The 12,476-nt window shown below is 41.5% G+C and overlaps 1 protein-coding gene and 1 long non-coding RNA gene across 2 annotated transcripts; both read right to left on the reverse strand.

Annotated features, from left to right (window-relative positions):
* Positions 1 to 91: 91 nt before the first annotated feature.
* LOC139039104 (uncharacterized) lies at positions 92 to 12,464 on the reverse strand. The gene is made up of 3 exons (XR_011492296.1): positions 12,060 to 12,464; positions 8,382 to 8,436; positions 92 to 3,912 (listed from the first exon to the last, which is right to left on the reverse strand). It is a non-coding gene; the product is annotated as an uncharacterized lncRNA (long non-coding RNA).
* On the reverse strand, positions 6,371 to 7,204 carry LOC110134796 (chromobox protein homolog 3). Its single transcript, XM_020889474.2, has one exon. It carries the CDS (start codon positions 7,172 to 7,174, stop codon positions 6,623 to 6,625), a length of 552 nt encoding a protein of 183 aa, XP_020745133.2. The 5' UTR covers positions 7,175 to 7,204; the 3' UTR covers positions 6,371 to 6,622.
* Positions 12,465 to 12,476: the final 12 nt, after the last annotated feature.

A 12,476-nucleotide genomic window follows, 5' to 3' on the forward strand; every position in this document is an offset into this window, starting at 1 on the left:
TTTTAATGATATTTTCCCAGATCCTCAAATTTACACAGTGTTTTAGGACGAATTTTCTTAGTCCGTTGTATTTTATGATTCTCAGTCTGTGTCAAAACCACATATGTTTTTATTGATGTATAAGTGATCTCCAACGTTGTGACAGTCTCTGCTACAGAGCAAAGCAACTCAGTTTTACACATATATACATTTCATTTTTTAATATTCATTTCCATTGTGGTTTATCCCAGGAGACCGGATATAGCTCCTCATGCTATACGGTAGGATTTTGTTGTTTATTCATTCTAAATGTAATAGTTTGCATCTACCAACCCCAAACTACCAGTCCATCCCTCTCCCTCCCCATCTCCCCTTGGCAACCACAAGTCTGATCTCTATGTCTATAGGTCCATTTCTGTTTTGTACCTAGGTTCATTTGTGCCATATTTTAGATTCCATATATAAGTGATATCATACAGTATTTGTCTTTCTCTTTCATGATTTACTTCACTTACTATGATAATTTCTAGCTGCACCCATATTGCTGCAAATGGCATTAGTTTGTTCTTTTTAATGGATGAGCAGTGTTTCGTTGTATATATGCAGACAGCTTCTTTTTCCATTCATCTGCTGATGGACATTTAAGTTGCTTCCATGTCTTGGCTATTGCAAATAGTGCTGCTATGAACATAGGTATACCTGCATCTTTTTGGATGACAGTTTTGTCCAGTATATGACCAGGAGTGGGATTGCTGGATCATATGGTAACTCTACTTTTAGTTTTCTGAGGACCCTCCATATTTCATTGCCTAGTGGTTGCATCAACTACACTCTCACCAACAGTGTCAGAGGATTTCCTTTTCTTCACACCCTCTCCAGCATTTGTTATCCATAAACTTTTGAATGATGGTCATTCTGACCAGTGTGATGTCTTCTTCGGAGAAATGTCCATTAAGGTGTTCTGCCCATTTTTTGATTGGGGTGTTTGTCTGGAAATCAAGAGCTACATGGTATTGACAGCTACATATATTTTTAAAATCAATATTTTCAAAATATATATACAAAATACATAAATATTTTCAATATACATATATTTTCAAAACCAATAGCTACATGGTATTTATAGTACATGATTATAATAATATAATCTCCACTAGAAATTTGACGACCTGGTCTTTTCAAAGAAAAAGCATACATTTACAGCAAAACAACTAACAGAAAGTTTTTCTTCATCTTCCTTGGCAGAGATTAATCCATAGTCAGCATAACGGAAAATTCTAAAACTTGTGACTCTTTTCAACATGAACTTCAAGATTACATCAGAAAGCAGAGAGCCAGAGGATTAAAGCCAGAGGTTTGCTTTAGAAAGGGGACAGAAGACTCTGCATACAGAGAAAGTGACCACACAGCACCCCGACCTCCAGTTCTGGAGCAGGGCTTCCCCTTCAGGCAGCCCCACAAGTCTTGTGGTTCCTACAAAAGGCCAAAAACAGTGGAAAGTCACTCATCCCCACTGTCCAGCAGTCATCACTTGAGACAGAGACTGGAACTTGTAAGTCACTGTCAGAAAAAACGCGACCATTTCTTCAATAACTGGTGGTTTCCAAGGCCTCCTGTGCAAGGAACGATCACTGGTCCCCACGCCACACAACACAAAGATGAGGCTAGCTGCATCTCAGAGTACCTCACCAGCATCCATCAAGATAGAGACCAAGACAGAGGCTGGAAGAGAAGATCCAGGGAAAAGGAAGGAGGAGGACACGGTGGCGAGGAGCAGGCAGAGTGGAAGAGGAAGAACCACAAGGATGGAGATTCCTACAAAGAGAACAAGAGGAAGGCCAAGGTGGAGCCAGGCAGCACAGAGAAGTCCAAACACAGAAAGAAGAGCACCCACAATTGGGACACCAGGAAGGAGGGAAGAAGAAGGTCCAGTAGAGAGAAGAAGCATCCTGGCAAACACAGCACCCAAGAGTGGGACTTGTGGGATCAAGCTATTCTCGGCGGTGGTTACTGATGCTGGGGATTTGGGCCCCAGATATTAAATGATTTGGATCCATTGGAAAGGCTGGATTACATGGTATTGAAGCAATTCATTGGACATACGGTTAGGGGAGACACTAATTGAAACAGCCATCCCTGGCCAGGCTAGATAGTAGTCACTTACGTGAGCTATTTTATAACAGGAAATCCCAGTAAGAAACCTGGAACTAACAGCTACCACCAACCAGAAGAACTCGGGAAAGGTCAGAAAGACAGAGGAGACCCCAGTCCATATATTTTACCATCCTCCCTCCAGAGGATCCTTCTCTCTGGATTCCATCTTGGCTGAGTGAACCACATGCTACCAGGAAGGGCCCTGAGGAAGTGATTGGCCAGAGACAATTCAGAAACTCATCCCATCCCCACAGAAACCCGAGACTGTGAGCCACGTGGCAGAGCAGTCCTCCTGGGTTTCCTGACCTTCCTGCTCACCACCCAGGTGCCCCTTCCCAATGAAGTCTCTTGCTTTGTCAGCTCGGACAATTCATTTCTGAGTGTTATATAAGAGCCCAACCTCAGGCCCTAGAAGGGGTCCCCTTCCTGCAACAACACTTCAAAGAATATAAAATTAGATCCCCACCTCTGACTCTGTTCAAATATATCAAATATAAAACCCAGTTGGTTTCAAGATATGATGTAAGCCAGCAAGATGATACCATCCATGTTGTTGTGTCCCTTTGTCAAAGCTGAAGACCCAGCCAGGCACCTAAGTCAGCAAGGTCTACATCCGGGAGTCTCCACATGGCAAGACCTGATTGGCTGAAAGTTGGATTGGGCATCTCTGTTTTCTTGTGAATCTATCTCATCAAACAACATAATGAAGGTGTTTTAGAGTACAAAAGAAGAAATGGGTTGGAATAAACTTTTGAAAGACTGGTACACTTTGTTAAGAATATAGATTTTAAGAAATCAATGCTGAAGGATTTACTCCTTATATCAACTTTTAGTTTCTACTCAAAATATTTATTCTTTAGTGATCAGGGTGCTAGAACTAACGAATCCTAGTCTATCATTCACAATAAAAAAGAATCCAAATACCATTTTCTTCCAGAGAAGAAAGTAAAAATGAATCCTCTTACCAGAGTTTCTTCTGACTCCATTTCCTTGAGTGTGAAAGATTATCATTTGGGTCACTGGTTTGTTGTTGTTTTTAACAGATCAATCTTTTTTTAAAAATTGTTATTTATTTGTGTCAACTACAAATTGGCACTTGCCGTGGGCACTTGCCATTTACCTCTATAAGGAGTAAATCATGTTTTGCTGCAGCTGCTGACCTTTAACACTGTCTGAAAGGAGTTCAGGGGGGAGGGCAGAAATGAGGCTCTCTGTGCTGACGTGGGGCTGCGGAAACTAGCAGGACAGGTCTTCAGATAGTTAGATATTTTCAGGGGCCAAATTTATAAGCCTAATTCTTGAATCTCCCCATATCTAGAAGAGTACTTAAATCCTTCATGGTGATGACTGTTTCTCTTGACTAGCAAAAGCTTCATGAGACTATTAGAAACATTCTAGAAAAATGTATGCTGACTGAATGTATTCCCCCTTCAGCAAAAATCATATATATACTCACCTTTTCCTCCTGCCTCTTTGGAGAAATTTCTCAGAGCTATCTCAGATGCTATCTCCTGGGCTGCAATCCTCATTTTGCCCCAAATGAAACTTAACTTGCAACTCTGACACTGTGCATTTTTTAAGTCGACATTTGGTTTCACCTGGCCTGAGTTGCACCACTTGAGATCTCTGATCTTTGTTGTGGCATGCAGAATCTTTAGTCGCATCCAAGAACTCTTAGTTGTGGCAGGTGGGATCCAGTTCCAAATCAGGGATCAAACCCAGGCCCCCTGCATTGGGAGCAAGGAGTCTTAGCCACTGGACCGCCAGGAAAGTCCCTACCTTTGAAACAAAAAAAAACATTTTTTTTAAGGTAAGAAACAGATTGGGAAAAAAAATATGTGCAACACTCTCTATTACTATCTCTTGTGCCATTATCAAATGACTGCCTCATGAGCATCTTTGCTCTTTGAGACCCTATAAACCAGTCTCCTTTGCCAGCTGCCTTGCTAGTCTCTGCCAGTAGAAGGCGCTGGAGGCACACCATAAACTGGGAGCTGAAGGGACTTTTCTTCCTTTTCCCAGCTTTGCGTGTTTCCCAGTTTTTCATGGTAGCAACTCCCTGACTTTGGTGTGTGACCTAGTGGCAGCCCATGTCCTCTGACATATTTTTTTGTTACTGAAAGACTGTGTAACCTGGGGCATTTATGTTCTTTCTGCAGAGGTCTGAACCTGGGTCACAGGAGCCTCTCTTCAGTTTTTCAGTCCCTCCTACCTTCTTCCTCCCTCAGGGATCAAGGGTGGGCAAACTTCAGCCTGCAGGTTAAATCCAGCCCTCTCTTGTATTTGCACAGTCCTCCATCTAAGGACAATTTTCACATTTGAACCCCAAAGTAGCAGAATGTTATCCCAAAACAGTGGATCCTATTCTTCTCATTAAAGAACTTTATTAGCAAAGCTTGTACTCAGTTATTACAAAGATGGTGGAAATTTGTTTTCAGTGTTGTTTTATAAGCAGCTACATAATATCCTTGATTAAGCCTCTTACTCCACAAAGCCTAAACTATCTACCACCTGGCCCTTTACACAAGAAGCTTGCCTGTCCCTGCCTCAGGTTTTTTTATACCTCTTTTGGTTATGGTGCTTAGTCACTCAGTTGTGTACAACTCTTTGCGACCCCATGGACTGTAACCCACCAGGCTCCTCGGTCCATGGGGATTCTCCAGGCAAGAAGACTGGAGTGGGTTGCCATACCCTTCTCCAGGGTATCTTCTCAACCCAGGGATCGAACCCAGGTCTCCTGCACTGCAGGAGGATTCTTGTTAACCACCTCTAATTAGTTAAAAATTCTTTATATCTAATTTTCTCTATTCAAATTAGTGGTACGGTCTGTCTCTTGATTTGGCCCTGAATGATATAACCCTAACAGACACATATCTTCTACCATTTTATAAAAAAAAATATGAACAACCCAATAGGAAAACAAGCATTTATCTATTCATTTAGTGAAAAAAATATTGAATTCTTGTCATTGTTCTAGGCCTTAAGATAAAGCAGAGGATGAAATACAAGTGAAATACAAAGAAGAAAAGTGAGAAGGAAGCCTCTGCTGATGTATAAAATAGAGCTCATTTCTGGGATAGAGTCATGATGAGCAGGTAGACACCCGGAAGTGGATCTAGATGAAGTTTGAGAGTCTTGCAGGCTGTGGGAGCATCCATTTTTCGTTGTTTGGTGAGTGAAAGTCGTTCAGTCCTATCCGACTCTTTGCGACCCCATGGACTATATCCATGGAATTCTCCAGGCCAGAATACTGGAGTGGGTAGCCTTTCCCTTCTCCAGGGGATATTCCCAACCCAGGGGTCAAACCCAGATCTCCCTCATTGCAGGCAAATTCTTTACCAGCTGAGCCACAAGGGAAACTCAAGAATACTGGAGTGGGTAGCATATCCCTTCTCCAGCAGATCTTCCCGACCCAAGAATGGAACCGGGGTCTCCTGCATTGCGGGTGGATTCTTTACCAACTGAGCTATCAGGGAAAAAACATCTGGTATCCTTCGTCCCCAACTGCTTAAAACCAGGAGGCTTCCCACGTGGCACAGTGGTAAAGAATCCAACTGCCAATGCAGGAGACTTAAGAGATACGGGTTCGAACCTTGAGTCAGGAAAATCCCCTGGAGAAGGGAATGGCAACCCTCTCCAGTATTCTTGCCTGGAGAACCCCATGGACAGAGGAGCCTGTCAGACCACAGTCCATAGGGTCACAAAGAGTCAGACATGACTAAGCACGCAAGCGCAACACACACAAATGCCAGTAGCTCCTTCTCCCTACCTGAAACACTGAGACAATTAACATAGGCCCCTTTCGTCTACAGAACATGCCCTCTCCCAGAGGTTTCTGTTCCCTCTGAGAATGATTGACTTAGCCTCCCTCCAAGTTCAATTGAACAAACATTTAAAAATCAAGTCTCTGATTTCCTTTGTCCCTGAAGGCAATCCGGTGAGACATGTAAGGTTGGTATTTTTTTTTAAATAAGTTGGATATGTTTTAACAGTTTTGTTGTGCTATAATTGACATATACATATATAAAGTGTACAATTTGATGTCTTTTAAAATATTTAGTTATTTATTTAGCTGCATCATGTCCTAGTTGTGTCATTCAGGATCCTTCTTTGAAGCATATGGTCTCTCACATTGTAATGCTGTAATGTGTAGGCTTAGCTGCATTGCTCCACAGCACGTGGGTTCTTCGTTCCCTGACCAGCAATCAAACACACGTCTCCTGCACTGCAAGGTGGATTCTTTTTTTTTTTTTTTCCCTACTGAAGGAAGCAACTACAGAAAGCTTTTATTTGTTCAAAGTAACCGGTGCTACAGATGGAAAAAAAAAAACAAAAAACCCAATGTAACTTCCCCAATATTACTTCAAAACAAACATATCAAACCTGATTTTCATTAGAATGTAGTTATTTCTTCACACTAATAAATCAAAAAACCAAGACCCACATTTTATATATATATATAAATATATATAAAAGGCAATGCAAACAATTATTGAGCCTCATCTTCTGGACAAGAATGCCAAGTTAGTCTCTCTTCATAAAAAGCAATTACAATTTGAGGACACTTCATATTTGCCTCTTTTGCCAGTACCAAGTCCGCCTCATCGGAATCTTTCCATTTCATGAGGAACATTAATTCTCCACTGCTGTCTGTGGCACCAATTATTCGTTCTGGATCAAGACCTCTGGCAAAACCTCTCGGCTTATCAGCAGCATCTCTTTTCTTCTCTGATTTGCTATCATCAGATTCACTGTCAGACAAAGATTTTCTTTTTGTTCCATCTTTTTCTTTACCAGCTTTTTGAGAATTAAGAAATGCTTCAATTAACTCTGGACAATCTAAATTTTCTTCAGGTTCCCAAGTATTGTCTGCATCTGTAAATCCCTTCCACTTCAGGAAATACTCCACCTTCCCATTCACTACACGGCGATCCAGTACTTTTTCTACTACAAATTCTTCAGGTTCTGCCTCTTCAACTTTTTTACTCTTTCCATTTTGTTTCTTTCCCATTTTTTGCAATGTAGTTTTATTGGAGGCCATTTTTTATTGCAGACTTGAAGAGCTGCTCCGAGTCCCGGGTCTGCGGCGTCTCCGGCCCTGCGCGCCTCAAGCTCTGGTCACATTCGAGGGGGAGGGGGGCTGGGGAGCAGCGCTGCGCGCCGGGCCGCCGCCGGGGGGAGGGGAAGGTGGCGCCGCCCACGCCAGGCAGCCGTGAGGGGCGGGGTGGGCGCGCGCCCCGGGGGGCTGGGGCCGCGCGCCGCGCAGTGCCCGCCGGGAGCCCGAGCCCGGCCCTGCAAGGTGGATTCTTAACCAGTGGGCCACCAGGTAAGTCCCCAAGGCTGGTATCTCAACCTCCTCTTATCAGAGAAGGAAATCAAGACCTCATGGGGTGGAATATCCTAGTATTGATTCCAACCTAGGTTCTCTGAGACCCCCGACCCAGTGCTCTTCCCACGCTTGCTTCCAAATGCTCCCTTAAGGGATGCATGAACACAGCACCAAACATTAAGTGACACAGGGAGAAGGTGGTTCACTCTTTAGTTCTCGTCCTCTCCTTTTGCTCAGCAAGGAGAAGGCTCCATTCAGTGCTGGCGTGTCTTTACACCCCTCTCCAGGGCTGTTAACCTCCCCTGCTGACTTCAGCTTTTGTTTGCATGGTATATGTAGCAGTTACCTTCCATTTATGGCACTTGTTATGAGAATTTTTAAAAAAATAAGTTTAAGAAATAGAGTCACAGGTGTAGAAAACAATGTTATGGTTACCAGTTCAGAAAGTAGCGGGGGATAAACTGGGAGACTGGGATTGACATGTACACACTACTATATAAGAATAGATACTAATAAGCAATACAGTGCTGCACAGGGAGCTCTTCCCAATACTTTGAAATGACTTATATGGAAAAAGAATCTAAAACAGAGTGGATATATGTATATGTATGGGCTTCCCAGTTGACACTGGTAGTAAAGAATCCATCTGCCAATGTAGGAGACACAAGAGATATGGGTTCAATCCCTGGGTCAGGAAGATCCCCGGGGGAGGAAATGGCAACCCACTCCAGTATTCTTGCCTGGAGAATCCCGTGTACAATGGAGCCTGGTGGGCTACAGTCCATAGGGTCACAAAGAGTCAGACATGACTGAGTGAGCACGCACACATGTATAACTGATACACGTCTCAGTACAGCAGAAACTAACACACTATAAACCCAATAAACTCCAAGAAAAATTTAAAAATAAAAAAACTTACTCAAGCTTTTCTTTTAAAAATCAATTAAAGAAAATGCAATCCTGGAAGACATAATCTGGAAAAATAAAAGTGAGAGGTGAATAACAAATGGTTGGGAACACCAGCCTAAACCACACCTTGTAGAGTCTATGGGCTGACATGTTGCAGTATGAGATAAGATTAAGATTCAAATAATGAATAACTGGCAATCTGGAAGACTTTATGAATAGTTAGTTATATCTAAAGCTGTGTCTGGAGGTTGGGAAAGGTTTTTCTTTTTTAAATATGTTTTATTTATTTGGTGGCACCATATTTTAATTGTGGCATGTGGGGTCTATTTCCTTGACCAAGGATGGAACCCAGGTCCCCCGCATTGGGAATGTGGAGTCTTAGCCACTGCACCAGCAGGGAAGTCCCTGGGAAAAGATTTAGGTTGAATGGTGAGGGCTTTCTAGGAGGATCCAAGCTAGTTTTGCTTCATCAGGAGGCAATAACCACTGAGCTGTTTCAGATGTATTTCGCATCATCTCGAGCTCCTTAACTTGAAAGTTCTTGACTAGAAAGCTCAGAAGTCTACATCATTGTCCCCCACGATGAAATCGTTTGTTATTTCCTGCATACGATTGAGAAAACTACTTGTTTGCTGAATGGAAGGCATGAGGGCAAGAAAGCTTTTCTAGATCAGCACAGCCTGCAGAGGCTGGAGAGCAAAACTGGAAACGTGGCTCAGCTTTGATGATTCACAGTCATTAATCCCTTCGCCACATTGACTACAGCACAGGAATGGCTTCAGTTCTAAAAGCATTCACAAGCCAAAGCAGCTCCGTGGTCGAACTGACACAAAGCTCACATTAGAGACCAATGTCCCTTATGAATATGGATGCAGAAATTCTTGACAACATCTTAGCAAGCTAAACCCGGGCTTCTCAGGTGGCTCAGCAGTAAAGAATCTGCCTTCTAATGCAGACACAGGTTTGATCCTTGGGTCAGAAAGATCCCCTAGAGAAGGAAATGGCAACCCACTCCAGTATTCTTGCCTGGAGAATTTCACAGACAGAGGAGTCAGGTGGGCTATATATAGTCCATGGGGCTGCAAAAGACTAGGACGTGACTTAGCAACTAAACAACAACAAACCCAACTACATATTAAAAAGATTACACATCATGACCAAATGGTATTTATCCTGGAAACGCAGGGGTTCAACATAAGAAAATTAATCTATGTAGTACACCACGTTAATAGGACAAAGGGGAAAAGAACCACATGATCATCTCAATGAAAACAGAAAAAGCATTTGACAAAATCCGATACACTTTCATGGTAAGAACACTCAGAAAACTAGCAATAGATGGGAACTTCATCAACACGTATATGGCAAAACCATAGCCAACATTATACTCAATGGTTAAAGTCTGAAAGCTTTCTCTTAAGATCAAAAATGAAACAAGGTTATCTGCTTTCACCCACTGCTATTCAATATTATACTGGTAGTTTTACTAGCACAATTAGATAAGAAAAATAAATAAAAGACACCCAAATTAAAAAGGAAAAAGGAAAACTATCTCTATTCTCATACGGCATGATCCTGTATGTAGAAAATCTCCAAGAATCCACACACAAAAAAACTATTCCATTTAATAAACATTAAGCAAAGTTGTAGGATACAATATCAACACACAAAAAATCAGTTATGTTTCTATATACCAACAATGAGCAATCTAAAAAGGAAATTAAGAAACTAATTCAACTTAAAATAGCATCTAAAAAAATAAAATACCAAAGAATAAATTTAACCAAAAAAGTGAAGGACTTGTACACTGAAATAAAAAATAAAATGCAAAAGGAAAATAAAGAAAACCTTAATAAATGAAAAGACATTCTGTGTTCATGGAAACATAATATGGAATGGAAAACATAATATTGTTTAAATGGCAATTCTACCCAAAGCAATCTACAAATTCAAGCAAATCCCATTAAAATTTCGACATCTTTTTTTTTTTTTTTTGGGCAGAAATGGAAAGGCTAATTCTTAAGTTCATGTGGAAATATAAGGGGTCCCAAATATTTAAAAAGAACAGTGCTGGGCAAATCACATATCTCCATTTTAAAACTTACTACACAACTACATGTATTGGGTTTTGTTGTTCAAAGAAAGGCCTGAGAGCCAGAAGGCTAATGGTGTAGATTTCAGTTCTAGTCCAAAGGCCTGAGAACCAGGAGTGCTAAGAGCAAGAAAAGATCAATATTCAGCACAGATCAACAAGCAGAAAGAGGGCAAATCCAACTTCCCTCCACCTTTTTGTTCTACTCAGCCTTTCAACACATTGGGTGTTACTCACTCACATGAGGTTGGACCATCTACTTTACTCAGCCCACTAATTCACATGCTACTCTCTTCCAGAAACACTTTCACAGACACACCCAGAAGTAACATTTAATCAGGTATCTGGGTATCTGTGGTCTGGTCAAGTTGACATAAAATTGGCCGTTACACTACAGTAATCAAAACCATGTGTTACTGGCATAATGCTACACATATATATCAATGCAACAAAACTGAGAGTCTAGAAATAACCCCATACCTTTGGTCAATTGATTTTCAACTAGCATACTAAGATTATTCAATGGGGGATGAATAGTCTTTTCAACAAATAACACTACAATAACTAGATAACCACTTGCAAAAAAATGAAGTTAGACCCCTACCTCACACTGTATATAAAAGTGAACTCAAAGTGGATCAATAACTGAATTATAAGAGCTAAAACCATAAAACTCTTAGAAGAAAATTTCAGGGTAAATCTTCATGACCTTGTATTCAGCAATTGATTCCAAATACAAGACCAAAAGAAAAATAGAAATATTGGACTTCATCAAAATTTGAAACTTTTGTACATTAAAAGACATTATTAACTAAGTGAAAAGACAACTAGCAGTATGGGAAATAATAGTTGCAAATCATATATCAGAGAAGTGTCTAGTATCCAGAATATATAAAGAGCTCTTAAAATTCAACAACAAAAAGAAAACCTAAAATTTTAAATGGCAAAGGATTTTAATAGACATACAAGTAAGAAATACAAATGGCCAATAAGCATATGAAAAGATATCTAACATCATTAGTCATTAAGAAAATACAAATCAAAACCACAATAAGATACTACCTCACAGCCACTAGAATGGATATATTAAAAAAAGAAAGAAAGAATAGAAAGTAACAGGTGTTTGTGAGGATGTGGGGAAACTGGAAACCTCATACATTGTTGGTAGAAATGTAAAATGGCATAGCTGCTATAAAAATAGCTTTAAAAACTCAAAAAGTTAAATACAGAATTACTACATAAGGTAGCAATTATAATCCTAGGTATAGTGATGGTGGTTTAGTCACTAAGTTATCTCTGACTCTTACCATCCCATGGACTATAGCCCACCAGGCTCCTCTGTCCGTGGGATTTCCCAACAAGAATACTGAAATGGGTTGCCATTTTCATCTCCAGGGTATCTTCCTGACCCAGGGATCAAACCTGGGCCACCAGGGAATCTTTGTTGATCAGCTGCTAACTCCCCATTTCAGTGTTATTTTAACAGGAATTGCACGTGTGAGAAAGGTAGAGAATATGATAATTTTCTCAGCTCTTCCGGAATCTGATGGCCAAGGTCTGGATGTGCCCCTGGCCCAGCCCGGCGCCCCAGCTCACCTTTCTCAGCATCAGACTCTGTGTCACTCTTAGTTAGCTTTCTTTCATCCTCTCAAGTGTGTGCTCTTGAGGACAGGGCCTGGGTCTTGGTCACTCCGGGCCCGCTGGCCCTGGGTTACCCAGAAGGCTCTCTCGGTTAAGTAACGACTCAACAAGGAAGGAAGTGACTGGAGTTAGGGTCCTGCTCCATCAGCACTCTCGAGAGGCCCTCCTGAGCACCCTGACTTCTCTGAGCCTCATCTGCTTCATTTGGAATCACATGGAGTCATGACCCTGTTCTGACCTCCCACGGCAGAAAGCGATCACACACGCGCGATCACTTGGTGCGGGACAGCGGCGTCGCCTCCCAAAACCTTTGAAACGCGTGGAGGATGAGGGCAGAGACCTCACCTTCCTCACAGCAGACTCCCGCCCTCT

The sequence above is a fragment of the Odocoileus virginianus genome, chromosome 2, assembly GCF_023699985.2.
Source record: "Odocoileus virginianus isolate 20LAN1187 ecotype Illinois chromosome 2, Ovbor_1.2, whole genome shotgun sequence".
Classification (NCBI taxonomy): domain Eukaryota; kingdom Metazoa; phylum Chordata; class Mammalia; order Artiodactyla; family Cervidae; genus Odocoileus; species Odocoileus virginianus.